Source organism: Talpa occidentalis, unplaced genomic scaffold (genome assembly GCF_014898055.3).
Source record: "Talpa occidentalis isolate TD23 unplaced genomic scaffold, MPIMG_talOcc4v2.1 talOcc4.14, whole genome shotgun sequence".
NCBI classification, from domain to species: Eukaryota; Metazoa; Chordata; class Mammalia; order Eulipotyphla; family Talpidae; genus Talpa; species Talpa occidentalis.
This window is the reverse complement of record NW_023601433.1, coordinates 21,892,754-21,910,278: the sequence shown is the minus strand read 5'-3', so window position 1 is coordinate 21,910,278 and position 17,525 is coordinate 21,892,754. Positions and strand designations below refer to the sequence as shown.

The window sequence follows — 17,525 nt, the reverse complement described above, 5'->3', positions numbered from 1 at the left end:
GCAGTTAATGGGGTCAAATCCAATTATCTTGAACTTTCTAAGCCTTAGATATGGACTTTCCCGAGTAGTGGGGAACCTAAGTGGGTGTGTTAGTGGCCAGACAAGGTCAGGGAGCATATGGGTGGGAGCACCACATTTTTGGATCAGACCCGAATCTGAGCCCTGTGCTTGCATGCATGGTGAGGTCTTTGACTCTCTATAAACCCCGCACCCCTTTTCTGCACAGTACCTACTAAATAGGTCTGTTGCAAGTGTTATGTTTCATTGTGGCATTTAGCACAGTGCCTGGCTCATAGGAAGGACCTAGTAAATGTCAGAAATTGTTCCTATCAGTACAAACACTGAGCCGGCGTCTCCCAGGCCTGGCACAGGTGGGGGAAGCTGCTGTTGTGGTGCTGACTGCTTGTGATGTGATCTTAAGTGGTGCAGGGTCTAATGTCACTCCAAATCTCAGGTGACGTCAGAGTGAAACTGTTACTCTGTCTGATGCTGTCACCTGCCAACCATGGTAACAGCGAGAACAAAGGGGCACCATTAAAGGCTCTGGTCCACTGCCAGAAGCCCCCACTGTTGGCAAGCAAGACGATGCCCAGGGTTTCGCACCGGTGACCGGCACTGCTCTCAAGCCACAGCAAGGCCATCCTTCAAGACGGGCCCAGTGGAAGGGGTCCATCTGGCCAGGTGGCAGGGCGGCACAGGGTCTCCTAAGTTACTTTAAAGCAAAGAAAACAGTTCCAAAGAGACGTAAGTGAATAGCAGTAATAAGGCTGGCCCGCATGACCTAACCCCCAATGAGTCTCTGGAACAAGGCTCTGTAGGTGCTGTTAGCACAAAGATATGGTGGCGATGCCTACATGCAGTCACTGTGCTCGATACGTGACTCGCTGCAAATGCCCTGGGAATATGTGTAATAAGAAATGTGCCACAGTAAGGCCAAAGCTGCCTGGCAGTCCCTTTAAGGAGAGGAAGTTCAGATGGGTCCCCAGGCCCTGCAGGCCACAGGTCCTCTGATGAGGGGAGCAGGACAGGAGTGCACATCAATTTAAAATGAAAGTCTGGGTGTAGAGAGATGGCTCGGAAGGGTATTTGTGTCACCGCCATCTGCAGAGGAAAGAAAGCAGGGGCCAGTATCCTTATTCCTGTCTTCTGCATGGCACAAACAGCTGCAGGAGAAGGCACTGGGCAGGGTCCTGTTCCCCCAGCTCTGCTGGGCATGCTACTCTGCCAGCCCATGGAAGTGGCAACTGCGCCCTTTGAGCAGAAGCCAAGCGGGAAGTGACGCAGCTGATTTAATCTTTGGTGTCTACTGGGCCAGTGCCGGCCCCTGCTCCGACACCCACCAGGGAGCGCAGGAGGAGCGAGCAGGGCAAGGCTGCAGGAGGCCAGCGCAGGCACCTGGGCAGGGCAGGCCTGGAAGAAGACACAGGGCACACCCCCCGGGAGGCCGGGAACTCCCCCTTTGTCCTCTGACACAGGCAGTTAGACAAAGTCCTCTGGCACACACAGGCCTGTCCTGTCAATAGGAACAAGTGACACCAGCCGATCCCTGGGGGCTATTTCCAGGTTCACGAAGAATGGAAAGAACATCAGCAGGAACGGGAGGGCAGAGCAATTCAGGGAGCAGGTTCTTGGGGTCCTTGAGGACAGCCTTGGGGCAAGGACAGCGGTTCTCACTGGGAGCCCCAGCTCCCGGCCTCTTGACTCACGTGCAATGAACCTTTACTTCACCTCTTGAGCCACACTCGTTACTTCTGACACCCTTCTAAGCCCTTGCAGAATTCAACTCCCAGACCTCAGGGTCTTACCTTAATTCTGGGTAGACATTCTCAAGGTACCATTTGAAAGGCTTGCAGCTCAGTTTCTTCCTAAGCTCCAATCGGCTCTGAATACTAGAGGAGAGGGAAATAATATTCCTTGACACATTTTAGGAAGGGATGAGCTTTCTGGAAACTTGGAAATCTGCCAACAAGACCAGGTTGGGCAGGCAGTAGGGCGTGGACCCTGGAATCCTGCCCACCCCCTAAGTACCGCCTGACACAGACCTGGCGGCCTGGCTTTGAGGAGAGGCCCTGCCCCTTTTGATACCTGGATGGCTGTTCTCAACTCTGGTCACAAAATGGTTCTTGGGGTACAAACTGGCCACATCCCCCTCTTCCTTCCCAAGGATCCCAAGTAAAGCAGTATGAGAGGGCACAAGGGTCACTCACTTTCCATAAGGAACATTTCTGGCAGAAGGCACTGCTGCGTAGTAGAAATTTTTGTATTCATCCATCCAGACCTCAGCTGCCCGGCGGGTGTTACTAGAAACAAAATAAATCTCCTTGAACTGTGATTTGCTTTCTCCCCATCACACCACTGTTTGCACCTGCCTGGAGTGCTACTTAGGAAGGTCCTCCTAGGCGGGCAGGGAGCTCAGGCAGCATCCCAGAGTGAGGGGCAGAGAGCAGGCATCCCATGCAGCAGCCCTGCCTGAGTTTGTGGGTGGCTGGGGTTCAGCCTGTGCTTACAGAACAAACAGGACACATGTTCTTGCCTATAACAGAACACGCTGTGTTCAAGTTAGAATTACAGCGCAGACAGGTATTTTAAAGAACTGGAGTTGTGCCATAAAGAACAAAAGAGGATTCCTCTGCAATAACTTGTATTATTTCTACTGAAGGCTGTTACCAGGGAATGCAGCAAAGAAATCCTGTTTCTATGGCCTTCCTTGTAATGGCTGTCACACAACTTAGCTCTGGGAAAGAGCTAAGGACAGGTGAGTTACTCCTTTCTTTTCTGCAGACCTGAGCTGAGACAGAGTCCTTGGACAAGGAATCATGGTGTGAAGCTTTATGACCCCCACCTGGGGCTCCACTACATGGTGCTGGAGAGGCACAGGCAAAGCAGACTTTTCTAGTAGGCAAGAAAACCATGTGCTTACAGCTCACCATCATGCAGACAACCATAGTTCATGGTAAATAAGGCTCCTAGAACAAGCTACTTCTGAATGGATGGCCTGGATTAAAGGCTGCTGCATGCACAGGCACCTGCATCTCATCCCACCAACATCCCTTCAAGGCCCTGTGAAGTTCTTTGCTCCCCAATCCTGCCCTCGGTGTCACAGTAGGTTCGCACAGTAGGCTTGGAGCCAGTCCTCCTGGGAACCCATACAGAAGGTGTGCTGTTCTTCCCAAATGGACACAGGAGGCGGCAATGTGTACCTTTGCAAGGAATTCATTTTCTTTACCTGAAAGGGAGCTTGTAAATGGGGAGCCCTTCAAATGATATGAGTTACAGTTATTAAAACAATTTCAGCTTGGGGCATTTATCTTTCATATAAAGTGATGTCGACACCTGTTTTTCTTTTCCGCTGGTAGGAAGGCTGTCTAAGCAGCAGACAACAGGAAGGACCCATCCTCTGATCCAGCAGTTCCTGTTTCTAAAAATGTACCTCAAGGAAATAAGCAACTAGAAGTGAAAGTATTTATGTGGAGATATGTTAACTTCGGCACTACCTGTCATGGCAAACAACTCAGAAAACTATAGCAGCTGGTCAGTGACCCAACAAAAGGATGAATCCCTGGCACTGAACTGGAGGGTCTGAGCTGGAGGGTGCACCTTGCCTGCTGCCAGGAGGGAGGGCCGAGACTCTGAAGGCAAAACAGAGTGGAGAACAGCACACAACAGAGGTGAGTGGAAGAAGGGGATGGGGAGGGAGAAGGGGCATGGGGAAAGGCTGAGAGACTGATTCACCAGTCCTAAGAGTGTTCTCTTTGATGAGATGGCTCTTCTACTTTCTGTTAAAAAAAAAAAAAAAATACATAGCCAACATAGCCACAACAGTGTGCACCTACAGACTTAAAGTGCTGGGGATACTGGATGAGCAGTTTTATTTCTCATTAGAGATGTGAAATATTCTTATTGGGATTGTGGAGTCTTTAAGTAGCCTGTGACCTAACCTGTAGCTGGCCTTGTAAGTCAGATCTATGGGACTTGGATTCCCCATCAGGAAAATGAAAGGATTTGATTCAAGGAACTCCTAGGCTACTCTTAGCTCTAATGGTATAAAGGTTTTATAATTTCCAATCATATCGTGGTTTTAAATCACTTAAGTCTTTAAAGTCATTTCTTAATTCCTAAATGCAAGGCAACCTTTTTCTGTCTACTTAGCAGAAAAAGATATGTAGGAATCTCCCCAAAATAAGCTTCATGTGTTACTCAGTGCTAGCTACGAGTCACTCATTCCAACAACAGTCTTGCAGGTGCTGTGGACACTGAGGCTCCTGGAGAGGAACACCTTGATTCTCTAGGCTTTCCTTGTTTTGGCTCCCTTCAACCCAGGGGACCCAGATAAGCAGATAAGCAGCTCTACCGGGAAGCAGGCAGGAGAGAAAAAGTGTGATTCAAACCAGTCCATTATATTCCTTGGTGGTAACAACAGAAAAAACTTTGATAAGAGGGTAACTATAAACCACGGGTTTCCTGTATTTAATTTCTTGATATGCTCCTCACCATTATTTGCTAACCTAAAACCAAATCTCCTTCTGAGAGATCCACCCCATTGCCACCCCACTACTCATGGCCTTTGAGTAAACTTCGATCAGCACACTCAAGCACACACAGCACTCTTCACACAGTCTCTGATGGGGATCATGAGAAGCTGCTTGGAAAGGTGACTGTGCAAAAAGAAAAAAGGAAGGAACTGTTTGTTTACTCTCAACTGGTCTTAAGGGAGGTGGGGAAGTGGCTGCCATAACCAGAGAGATGATGCAAGAATGTGCAGGTGTGTCATCACCTTACTCTAAGTGACAGGTGCCCCTGTGGCTGACCTGGGGGTGACAAAACAAGGCAGGACCCCACACCTGCTGGTTCCACATATTCGTCATTCACCACTCATTTACCAACCACCCAACTCACATAAATGAGATCCTCCTCTTCACGCTATCTAGTATCTAGTTCCTGAAGACCTGAAACCTTAGATACATAAGACGAAAAATTGATGTGTGGTAAGGCTATGGCTCTGGAGTGACCCCAATCAGTACCTTTTCAATTCTGTGAACTGGGACAGAGAAGCTAAAGCTTTTTTGCCTTGTTTCCCTTATCCTTGCAGTGGAGATTAGTAGTATTTAATCCACAAAGTTTTATGACAATGTAAGTTCGTATTTGTGAAGTACTTAGAACAGCCTGGAATGCATAAAACACTAATAAATATTGGCTATTTGTTAAGTCTCAAATTTTTGATGGAAATACTTATTCATTTAATGTCAGAGGAAATATGTAGAGTAAGACCTCAGAAATCTCTGAGATGACTGACTGGGCTAGGGGCAGGGGAGGGCACTGCTAAAGACCTAACAGATTATGCTGTCCCCAAACTCTGAAACCCAGGTCTGCTTTCTCTCCGTATTGCTCCTGTGGCACAGAATGAAAGACAGGCAATGGGAAAAAAGTTTCCCTTCTAAAAAAGAGTGCTTTTAAAAAAAACCTATGGAAAGCAATGTCATCTAGTCTAACATACCATTTTCTGAAATCCCGCTGTTAGCTGTTTGCCGGTAGATACCAACACAGCCGTGATTTGGGATATTTGATATGTCTCTATAAGAGGTTTCTGGAAAGAATCACGTGTTGCCTTCGGGGAAAAACGTTTGATATTTATAGAGCTTATTGTATAAGACAATATTTTTGTTTCTAATACGGGGCGAAGAAGAAATTTAGACAATGTTCGGAAAAGGATATTCTTTCCCAGGGAAGGTAATTTGGTCTTGAAGCAATAATTATTTGATATTTGGCTTCTATTAAAATTTCCCAGAGAGTCTCCCCGGTGGTACAGCGGGTTGAGCACTGCGCTGTGAAGCTGTCTGCGGCCTCTACAGCACAGGTTCTATTCCCGGCCAGCCAGGGAGAAACCCACATGGTGTGGCGTCCGTCTCTCTGCCTGTTCTGCTCCCCACTCTCTCTGGTGAATTCTCTCACCCTCCCACTCCTCTAACCTGTATTCCAGTTTTTGTATAAATAAATAAATCTTTAAAAATAAATAAATAAATAAAATTTCCCAGATCTTAAAATTCTCTGAGTTGAAAATTCAACATCTCTGTGTTGTGAAATCTGTACTTAATACAAGTTGAAAAATACCATGCAAGAGGTATGTTAGTCATTCCCCCTGCCCCCAACCTACCCCACCGGACTCTAAACCAGTAGGGTGTCATGTCTGTCTCAGCAGGGGCGCCCCATCAGTGGGGTCCTGTGCCCAAGCCTGGGTGTGCCCTCAATTCCTCGCTCTGGTTTCCTGTCACTGCCTCAGGAGCGAGCGGGGCCTGGCCCTAGTGACGAGCGCAGCTACACCTCTGCTATGGGGCCCCTCTTCTGTTCTGGGGTTTGATGACAGGTCCTAGGCGTTCCCCTGCCTCTGACCCTGCAGTGGGCCCATTTATCCTAGTGTCACTGCACCACTAGCCTCTGCCCAGCAGACAGAAGACCTTTCTAAAGCCTAAATAAGAAAGGGGTACCTGCTTAAAACACCCAATAGCTTCCCCCAACAGCAAAACCCAGCTTCCCACAACTTGCAGGGGTGCACCACACAGGTCAGCTCAGGTCTCGCCCCCGGGCTCAGTCCCTCACAGACTGGGCCCTAGTCACACTGCACTCACCTGACTCAGCCCGGCGCCCCCAGGGCTCCAGGCTCCGGGAAAGTCGCTCCCAACATGCAGGTTTCACACCAGTGCCTCCAACTCGAAGGACCCTTCCGTGCACATGTCCTGCCCCCTCGCCCCTCCTCCCAACAAAGCTGATGCCAGGCCCACCTTTTACCTTTTCACAGCCTTTGTGAGTGTTTGGAGCAATCTTACTTGGCTGTGCGGGTGGGGGTGGGGGGCTTGCTACCCGCCTCCCTTGTGGCCAGGCTTGCTGACTTGTACTCCATTTTATCTTTTAGCTCCTAGAAGAATTCCCAGGGGAAAATGTGGTGCCACTGACTGTTAATTTGCTATTTTTCTTCAAAAAGCTCTTCATTTGACATCATCTTGTTTGCTAAAATATACCTATTATCTTTCATGAGTCATATCTGTATCTCATGATGTCTTTTCAACTTGACTTTAATATTGTTTGTAGACTGTACTTGAAAGGTAATTGGTAATAAAGAAGCATCTGTTCTCTTCTTTAAAATAACGTTTTCCCTCATTTGGGGGCTGGACATTGCTATGAGATTTCACACAGGCAGGGGGCTTTGGGTGACCACCACATCAGGCTGCAGGACAGTCCATCCTCCACCCCCAAGAGCCCCCTGACTCGTTCCTTTGGAGGCCCTCTTGCCCTCCCCCACCCCTAGCAAACACGGGTCCATCCTCCACCACATCATTTCGTCTTTCTGAGACTGTTCCATGAAGGAACAGTCTGGCATCATGAGTCTGGCATCTTTCACTCAGCAGAAACCCTGTGCGAGGCACTGAGTCGTCGTGTCTCCCTGTGACTGCTAAGTGACACTCCGTCCCCATGCTGTTTGAGAGCCATTCTGGTCTGGATGGTGGTCAGCCACCTTTGTGGTCCCCGACCCAGCCTCTCCAACACTTACCGGGCAAAGACAGTGCCGCTGCCACCCGGGAAAGTGTAGGGGTGCTGCTTCCGGAACACGTGGCCCACACGGCTGCAGGGGATGATCTCCAGGCTGCCACCGCACTGCCACACGCGGAATGAGATCTCTGAGAAGAATGAGATGGGGGGTGACCAGAGGGTCTGGGGCTGCTCTGAACACTGCCACCCCGGCTGGGTGCAGATGCCCACCCACCACCATCCCACTGCGCCCCGTACTGCTCAGGGAGGTGTGAATAAGGAACACACCTCTGCCCGGTACATGGTCCTGCACTTTCCACAGTTGGGACTCTGACATGTCCCGGGTTTCGAGGCTCCGTGGCACAATCCAGAATGTGTGGGTGATGTTTTAATGAGATTGACTGCAGTGACTGTTTCACACTAGAAACAAGGGTGACTGTCTCTTTTGCATATAAAGGCTCACTGGGATGAGATCAGACATATCCCTGGAAGATCACAAGCATCAGTGGATGATGCTTGCACTGAATTCTTTGCTAGCTCCATGATCATGGGAATCACGTGCTTATATCACCATGGTTAGAAAAAGCAACACTGAAGCAGTGTATGAATCAGAAAGCGTGAAATGCCCACAGCTAAGCTTCAACAGTGGATTGACAGGCCGCTGCATACAACATCTTCCTCTAAAGAGACTTCAAACGCACTGAGCATGAGTATGCCCCTGGGCTTTACCCATCCAGGAAAAAAAATCTCTTACCTTAAATTGCAAAAATTAGGTTTGTCCTTGTGCATTCACAGGCCTCAAGCCACCTGGCAAATTTGCAGGTGATTTATGGATTATGGTAGTGACCAAGGACACCCGAGTAATAGACAGATACCTCAAAGTGTCATGGCCTCTTGCCAGTCAGTAACCAATGGACCTCGTGAAGGTCACTCTTCACCTGCCTCAGTACAAACTCTATCCACAGGAGTGAGGAAATACAAAGTGCAGGGCCTCTGATGCACACGCACTTGCACATACATATACACCCCCCCCCACATACAACCCCCACACCCAGCATATATACTTGGAAGACACTCCCCACACATGGGTGACTTCTGGGGCATGCAGGCTCCTGCACTCCTCGCCACCCATTCTGAGCAACCGTCGCCTGAGTCAGAGGTCCGACTGGATGCGAGAAATTGAGGTTAAACAGAAATATCAAGATGTAATATTCTAAAAGGTCAAATTTTTTTTCTGAAAGACTTCATGAGGTTTGTATAAAAGGGCATTTCCTCTACATCATTTTGCAAGACAGAAGCTACAGAACAAGCAGTCACTGCTGCCAATTGGGATGGCTCAGAAACGGGAGGGTCGCCCCAGACTAAGAAGCGAGCTGCTGGGGTACGTGCTGCAGAGACCCCGGCTGCAAGGTGGGAGGGGTGAGAGCCCGCTTAGGGGCAGAAGTGCCAGAGTTTTATGTCAGGTCCAGCAAATCCAAGTGCAGGAAACACCTCACTCATTAGGAGTGAGTGATACATGTAGCTGCTATGGGCCTGTGATTCTCTCATAGTATTAAACACGGTCATAACCATCTAAGTCGATACAGTGAAGAGTTACACTGTCCATTTCAGTGTCCAAGAAAATAAGTTCCTTGTATTTATGGAATAAAATCTAAATATACATTGGCCTAATTGGAAAATTCAAAACTGGGGGCTCAGCAGGCCTTCTAGCTCTCTGAGTGGAGAGTCTAGTAAAGCAGCAAGGATCTGCACAGAGATTTGGTTGGAGGTTTTAAGGCCAAGTACACGTACAACTACATTCAATTCTGCTTTCGCTTGAGCCCTATAACTGAGGGATGATTACTCAAATATAACTTGGTGGCTTTTTAATTAGGCAGCTTGTGCTCGAATTCTGGCTCTGCTAATGACTAGCTCCAAGAGTGTGGGGGAGCCTGGGCCCTTCAAAAAAGCATGAAATGAGAGGATACGCTGGGAGTATTTAGCATTTAGTCAAAAAGGACAAAAAATGTTCCCCAGGAGCCCAAATCCTCACAGTAGCTGGTTAACAGGCTCTCTGCCCTTCTTTTTAATTGCGTATATTAGACTTACATCATTAGCTAGGGAAACAAGCTCTAGAGACTCTGGTGACACACACTTGGAGGAGATTGCTTGGATTTCTTCAGTCACCCCAAAACCCCTCTTTCCTGATACACACCCACAGAAGCTGGACAGTGGCTAGTGGTGCACACAGAGCACCCCGAGAAAGGAGGCTCACACCAGGACTTATCCTGCCAAAGCCCTTGTGCCTGCTCAGCCTCTGAAGAAACTAAAAGGCTACTAAGGCTACTTGAGAGGGTCCTCTCTATAGCCAGCAGGGGGCCAGCAGATGCCAGGCTGCATCCCGGCAGGGTGCACTCCATAAAAGTCAAAACGAGGGTCTCCCTGGTGGTCCAAGGGGTTAAGTCTCAGTACTGGGAAGCTATCTGCAGTGTCTGCAGCACGAATTCGATCCCGGGCCAGCCAGGGAGCTCCCCACATGGCACAGCAGACCTCTCCTGACTCACCTGCTGCTCCTCTCAGCAGTGTGTTTCAGTCAGTCTGCCTTTCTGTTCCCCATTCTGTCTCTGGTGAATCCTCTCACCCCCTGCACCTTTGGCCTACATGCCAGTTCTTGTAAGCATAAATAAATAAATCTTAAAAAAAAAAAAAAAAAGTCAAGCCAACCCAACAATAAACCTAATTAAAAAAAAAAAATTCTCTTCCTTTTCTCTGGTCTCTGAGTGAAATATTTCCTTTGGTATTTAAACAATACACTTTCTTCACCATAACAAGCCTGGCTGCGTGTCATCACCTCACCAGTGCTGTCAGCTCATCGCACACACCTCTGCAAACCCCACTGTGCTTCTGGGAAATGGTCGCCTAGGTGATCTCCTACGGGGTCCTGGCTGGCCCGTCTCCGCTGAGCCATCAGGGGACATCTCTGCAGTGAGGGTGACTCAGAATTCTCCCCAGATGGTTAAGGAGTCTTCTGAAACCTTTGTCCTCAAAGACTTCAAGTCCTGCCTGCCTGTCAATGTAGCCTTAAAAAATACCCAAAAGGAGCTTGACTCATGGTCTTTCACGCCAGTGTAATTACTGAGTCTAAAGAACCTTTCAACATCAAGCCGAGGCAGAGGAATGCTCCACAGAGATGCTACCACGAACTTCAACATCACAAAATGAGAGAACAATGATAAGCTCATTTAGTCTTTCCTTTTAAACTAACAAAACCCATCAAAGTGTCTGTTACAAGTGAAAACTTCAAAAAGTGACAGTGGCCTCATTTCCCCCTCCTCTCCCTGTCCTTCCAGAGCCTGTCTCCACAAGGGTGAGTGCCATTTCACAGCCTTTAAGAGCTGAGAAGAATCGGCTGGGAACCCCGAGCACCTGAAGTTAGACGCTTCAAGTGAAACAAAATGAACCCTAAACAAGACAAAAGTTTTCATCTTTATACAGTAAATATGATGCAGCTACCAATACAGTCCAACGTCTATATAGTTTTGTTCCTACACTTGGATAAAAATGTTATTAAACAGGTTATTTAGAAAAAAGTAAATCCAACCAAATTAGGGTCCCTCACAGAGCAGTCAAGAAGGGCTGACTGCCTGGGCCCCTCCCCAGCTGGTTTCCATGACCCGAGAGCCCTCCAGAGCTCACTTTCTGTTCAATGTGGCTACCCATGAACCCTAGGGCCTGAAATGGCTCCCCAGTTTTGTGAGCATGTGTTCCAAACCTGGGATTCAAATGACATTAAAAGTGTTTGTAGTTTCTCTCCTCCAAGAACCTGACCTATACCCCGGCATCTTGCACCCTTAGGTCTGCACATTTCTGTGCCCAGCCCGACACTTTCAAGTGTTATTTATTCTCACAGGGGGACTAATTTTGTCTCATAAACTCCAGTGTCTTTGAAACTTCTTCCAAATGGCACCCTACGTGCCACAAACTCTTGCCTAACAGTCTCTTCAAACTTCCATCTTTCATTTGTATCCCTCTTGGTGGGCAGGAAAAGGCCACGGCTTCACCAGAATTGGAAACAAGAACGTGAAGACACAAGACTAATACATACCCAGGTTTTCGCCTCCCCATACATCCATCATCATGTCATATTTCCCCAGTTCTTCAAAATAGAACTTATCCATCACGAACAACCCTCCAGCAATCATGGGGGTTCTAAGGAGACAGAGAGGGGTGGGGGAGAGAGGGAGAAGCTGAAGGTTAAGGTGAGATAGCCAGCATTCTTCCCACTAAGGTCAGCACTGCAAGCTGACCTGAAAAATATCAGCACAGCCATTGTGCTTGGGACGGAGCTCCGGGGCCCCTCTCTCTGCTCTACCACTGCTGTGTTCAAATGCCTCCCCACTAGCCCAGATGCTTCCACAGTGCAAGGGGCTGAGCTGAGTCTCCCCTGGAGAGAGTGACTGCTGGCTGGGCCTGGAATGCTCACTGACACTAAGGAAATTTTCCTCAGAGGATTGCAAACAGCAACACACGAAATGCATTTGCACACTGAGGAAATGCTCAGTATATTTGCCATCTTTATCACCCCCCTACCCTGGAGCAGGCCACTTTCTGTCCTCCCCTCATCAGACTGGAAGGGGTTAACAGCAGCATGTGCAGTGAGTCCCTTTGTTCTCAGTAGCAGCTTGAGGATTTAATGTCAAGTGGGAAAGTCCACGGCACGCCGCAGGTGCTGGCAGCCCCTTCTATATCTAAGGTGAAGCACCTCCATGCTCATACCTGGCTGCAGGTGGTCTCCTGTCCCCCAACGTGTACCCACAGCAAGCCGGGAGCTAGTGAGGAAAACCGCTTCCCCCATGGGAAGGGTGAGTAGAGGCCTGCTGAGGAGGGGGCACCTTCAGGCTGGGCACGGAAGGGGGCCTGATACACACCTGGTCTACAGCCCCTCCCTGGTCCCTGAGGTCAACTTGGAGCCCCTGGATGCCGCAGAAAATGCCCTGTTACACACGTGGAGGGACACAGATGGCAGGCTGGCTTTCTACTGCATGGACACATCACACTCCACAAGAGGAAGCAAAATCTCAGAGCACTTTATTCTGTGATCTGGTGGCAGACGTGACTCCTGAGCTAGGACAAGGCTGAGGGGGACGAGCTCAACTAGGCCTCTAGGGAACGTGGGGCCAGGGTCTGAGACTTAACCTGTGAGGAGCACCCCGAAGCAAGCCTGGTACTTACTTTATGGGGGCGACGGGGTTCCCTTGCCGGGATCTTCTCTGCTCGGGTGTCATGTAATCCCATTTGAACACCAAGTTCCAGTCAAAACCTGCCGACCCCAGAAAAGGAACACACAGAGCTGACAAGAACTGGCTGTGGTTGGCTCCCGGCATCGCAGTCCCTCACAGCTTAAAAATATTTGGTATTTACGTAAGTCTCACTGGAAACCACATACAGGCAAAAACCAAACCAAAACAAAACAAAAAAAAATGCCCAAATGCCAAAGAACAAAGATGTGGAATTGAGAGAGAAGCTGGAGGGGTGGTATGGGGGTGGGGAGGGGTACATTGAAATATTCTCTTCCCAAAGAGCTTCCCCCAAACAAAAAATGTGGGTCAGGTGTTTCTAAAATTAAGGTGCATTAAGACGATCAGAATAAGTGTGAAATGAGAACAGAAGGGGGGTCTGTGTGATGATACCACTGTACAGCGAGGGCTGTAAGGAGGTCAAAAAACAGGACTGGGGTGAAAATAACCTACCAGCCAGCCTAAGGTAAGGGGTGCAGGGAGGGGACAAGGTTATAGATTCCCTGTGAACTTGATCACATCAGTATCTTGACAGCAAAGGAATCATACTCCAGATGCCAAGAACGGAATGGGGCAAGGTGGGAGAAGGAAAACTTCTAGACGAAAATGAGCCCAAAGAAATAGCAAAGTGGGCAGGCAAGCATCAATTTCTGGAACATTTGGCATTTATCCTGATTCCCTATTAGAATCCACAGGCTGCTCTGGACAGCAGAGCCTGGGTCTGGAACTGGGTTGGGGTTTCTGGCATTGCAGACCCCTGACCCACAGCACCCAGGTCTTGCCCTTACTCAGAAGGCCCCCTGCACTGTGCCAAGGCGGCCAGCATATCCTACTTGGGGACACATGAGGAGCCCACTTCTTGGCAACATGTGGCTCATCGGGCTGCATTTCCAAGGGACCAATGGCCAGAACTAACCAACCCAGGGCCATCTACCTTTTAGCTTGGGCCTCTTAAGCTCCTGGTCATCAGGTTTTTTTGTTTTTTTTCTTAAAGATATATTTATTATTTATACAATCACTGGGTACAGTCAGAAGCGCAGGAGGGTGAGAGAATTCACCAGAGCCAGAGTGGGGAGCAGAGCAGGCAGAAGGACTGAAGTACACTGCTGAGGGGAGCAGCGGGCGGCAGGAGAGGTCTGCGCGCCATGTGGGACCCTCCCCAGCGGCCGGGGATAGAACCGGCGCTGCAGAGGCTGTGGGTAGCTTCGCAGCCCAGCGCTCAACCGCTGCACCGCCAGGGGAGGCCCGGCCATCTGGTTTTTTACCAGCAATGCCTAAGTTTGGATTTCTCATCTGTGTGCTCTGGATTTGGGGTGTGTGCACTCCGACAACCGTGCAACCGTGTGTCGGTAGCCTGAAGAGGAGAGAACAGGAGGTAGAGGCTCAGGGCCTCCTGGGATGGCACAGCATATTTATGGCTCACTCAGAGGCAGGAGACCAAAAAGATCCCCCAGCTCCCACTGTTTGCTGTCACTGCAGGCTAAGGCGGAGAAGGAGTGAGTGGCTGGGGGTGGCAGCAGGAAAGGACACTCACAGACACTGGTGAGGCCCAGGCACTGGTGCCCATGAGAAGTCGGGCTCTGCCTGCTGCAGAGAGCCACTTCCAAAGCACAAACACCAATGGAGAAACAGCAGGCATCCAGGCTGTTATTAACAAAGAATGCAAAGGCCTCACCTACCAGTTGACAGGTTCTGTGTTCATTTTTTGAATGTTCATTATTATTTTGGTGGCATTAGAATTTAAGAATCTGCTAAAAACACAGATTTTTTTTGTTGATTTTTTTTGTTCTAAATGGATGTCATAAAACGCTCAGAGTAAATCTGCCTCCCTTCTTCTGACCGAACAGGAGACCTGCACCCCCCTCCCCCATTCCAGAGCACCTCATTGTCTCCACATCTGCTCAGACAGAAGCAGCTGCTGAGGGAGAAAGACAGCCCATCGAACTCAGTTCTTACAAAATCCTCAGGGAAAGAAGACATTTTGAACACTTAGGCCTTTTTGGTAGCTAAGGACCTGTCTTCTTTAAAGCCCCAAGTCCTTCTCACCATTTGCTATAAATCTTTCCTGATTTTATGCATCCCAGGGTATGGGTGGTTCTCCCAGTAGGACTGATCTCTCGCTGATGGCCTGGCGCTGGGAGCTGCTGTCATTGCCCTTTACCACACTATGTGGCTGGCACATCCCTCCTTATGGGGGGGGTCTGAGGAGTGGGGGGTGGGGTGGGAGACAGAGACTTGACCTGAAAGGGTTAAGTGGCACCAAAGGGTGACAGGTAGATGGGTTTGCCATCAAGGAGACACAAGATGTCAGAGGAGAGCTGGTGAGAGAGACGAGGCAGAGATGGGCTCCCGCTCCTTCAGCGCCACAAACCCAAGCCACGTGGTACTGCCTGTCAGCCCTGGCGTCGCTGCATCCCAGACGCCCAGCAGGGAAGGCCTAATCCTCTGTGATTAAAAATGACATAAAAACTGTGTACGAAGTCACATGTGTCACAACAGCAACAGAAGGTCAAAGAGATAAGGAAGAGCAGGGAACACAGGAAGCTCTTGGAGGGAAGCAGGCTATTTTTCGCTCTCTTGATGAGGTTCTGCTTGTTGAGCTCACATGTGCTCTGTGCTCGGAGCACATGTGCTGGCGGTGTGAAGCTGCCATCACTGTCACTCCCTGCGCTGAGAGGGAGCAGGGCTCAGACAGCGGTGTGGACCGAAGAGCAAGCAGGGCAGACGGGAAGGGGCACCTACCGCCTTTCAAGTCAGCAGATGCCCCTACATACTGGAAGTTGTCCATATTAATAACATCAATGATGGGTGACACCACCCGGGTCCTGTCCTGAAATAAAGAAAAGATGAGAGCGGGTATTAAGAGCACAGCAAAGAATACAACCACATAAGAAAGAGGCCTGGGTGTTAGGTAGTTTCAGTGAAAACCAACTGCCCCTTTTGCCACCTGTCCACCACCCTAGGCCCATGGAGACCCGGGCCCCATCAGAGGGCCTTGCCCGCACCATCACACAGGCATCCCTTCTGATGCAGGCGGTCAGAGCCCGTGCAGAGAAGAGACACCCATGCCCTCAGGATAGGCTGGGCCTGTGTTCACCCACTGAAGGCCAGGGCGGCACCCATGTGCCCCAGGATCCCTCTGGTTTTCCCAAATGTCAAAACTTCAAGCACAGGGAAGCTTTCTATTGGCAGAATCTAAGTTGAGCTGAACCTGAAACACTGAGAGCTGCATGCAGTCACCTCAGGAATGAACTCACAGCACAGCCCACACAATAAAACTAGGACTCTGTCTCTCTGGGCACAGGAGGTGGGTGTGATGTGGGGAGTGCGGCATTATTACAGAACTGACCAGAGAAGGCCAGACTCCTTTCCTGCATCTCCTCCAAACCGAAAAAAAAAAAAAAAAAAAAGACTCTCCCCCCCACCACCCTTGGTGGGCAGGGCTCTTTACGTGGCCACTGTCATTGTCCTTGGGAAGCATTTGTGGACATAAGCCTTTTTAACCTGCCTTTCTAAATTCAAATGGCTGAAGCTAGTGAGAGACGCTGCCCCATCCTGAGAGTTAACAAAAGAGTGTTATCCTCCGGTTGTTTAGAGAACCCAAGTTAGCCAGAAGAAAGACTTGGGAAAAGCAAATTAGTAAAAGAATCAGCAGAGCTCCCAAGAACATTGTACATCAGAGGGGACACACTAAGAGAATAATATCGAGTTCTAACACCAAAGGTTAGGTGCAAATTTGCTGGGCACAAAAGCTCTGTCGACCGCGTGGAACAGCAAAGAATAAAATCCTGCTGTAGCTGGGTCTAGTCTGCTCCACTTCTAGGTCCACTTCATCATTCTCTCTTTTGATGTCACTGGAATCAGTGGACTTCAATATTCTCAACTCTTTCTGTCCTTCCTTTAGGAGGGAGCATGTGAGATAATCCTGAGATATCATCACACACTGTCATCTCTCTGGTTGCTTCTGCTCTTCTGGGAGGAAGTCTGGTAGAGGGAGAAGTCAGGGTGGGAGTCCAGGATGGGGACTTGTTTCAGGCAGATGTGTGCAGAGATATGAGGGCTTGGGTACAGGCAGCTGGTGAACTGAGCTCTGCCACCTGCACGGTTTTGGGATAAGTAACGCATGTTCCCTGAACCCCACCCAGTTTCCTCCTCTGTCAAATGAGGTTGTAATTCCTGGATTATAGTCATGTATAACATGTCCAGCACGCAATTAGGACTGAAGAAAGAGTAGTGAATGTAATTATCATAATTACTAGTACTTTGAGGTTATTTGGTATTTGATGACTTACTGCCTATCAGTTAAGCTTGCTATGTTGTCAAAAGAATGATCTGCTCATTTTGGATTTCTCCAGCACTTTCATTAAGTTTGCTTTGTCACTTTCTTAGGGAGGAAAAAGAGTCAATAAAACAAGTTGAAAGCAAGAAGTGACATAAGGTGAAAACTAGTACTAGAGAGGTTGATTCTAGAAGACCAAGGTGCACACAGCATGCCCTGGATCACCCTAGGCCTCCCTCTGTCCCTCGTGGTTTCAGCCACCACTGCAGTGAGCAGCACTGGGTGAGGCTGCTGACCTCCTTGAACTTCCCCAGCTGAGACTCCCAGCCCTCAGCCAGCAGCAACAGCAGCAAACACTCAAATTGCAAATGCCAAGCCCTGTTGAAAGCATCTTATCCCTTTTGCAGTATTTTCAGACTTGGTTGCAAAGCTGCAGGCAAGGAAGGAAG

The 17,525-nt window shown here is 49.1% G+C and overlaps 1 protein-coding gene and 1 long non-coding RNA gene across 3 annotated transcripts in view; one reads left to right on the top strand and one right to left on the bottom strand.

The window, feature by feature from the left end:
- Window positions 1-17,525, bottom strand: part of GALNT2 (polypeptide N-acetylgalactosaminyltransferase 2) — a 181,708-nt gene that overhangs the window by 12,098 nt on the left and 152,085 nt on the right. Inside the window, exons 8-13 of the mRNA XM_037510181.2 lie at window positions 15,540-15,627; window positions 12,733-12,820; window positions 11,606-11,709; window positions 7,544-7,670; window positions 2,208-2,300; window positions 1,806-1,889 (exon numbers count right to left, since the gene is read on the bottom strand). Of these exons, the coding sequence (XP_037366078.2) occupies window positions 1,806-1,889; window positions 2,208-2,300; window positions 7,544-7,670; window positions 11,606-11,709; window positions 12,733-12,820; window positions 15,540-15,627 (584 nt within the window). The remainder of the gene's footprint in view (window positions 1-1,805; window positions 1,890-2,207; window positions 2,301-7,543; window positions 7,671-11,605; window positions 11,710-12,732; window positions 12,821-15,539; window positions 15,628-17,525) is intronic.
- On the top strand, window positions 560-6,945 carry LOC129145727 (uncharacterized). 2 transcript variants are annotated; one of them, XR_008551707.1, is made up of 3 exons: window positions 560-744; window positions 3,357-3,668; window positions 6,908-6,945. It is a non-coding gene; the product is annotated as an uncharacterized LOC129145727 (long non-coding RNA). The 2 variants fall into 2 exon arrangements; XR_008551706.1 differs by lacking the exon at window positions 6,908-6,945 and adding an exon at window positions 4,234-4,445.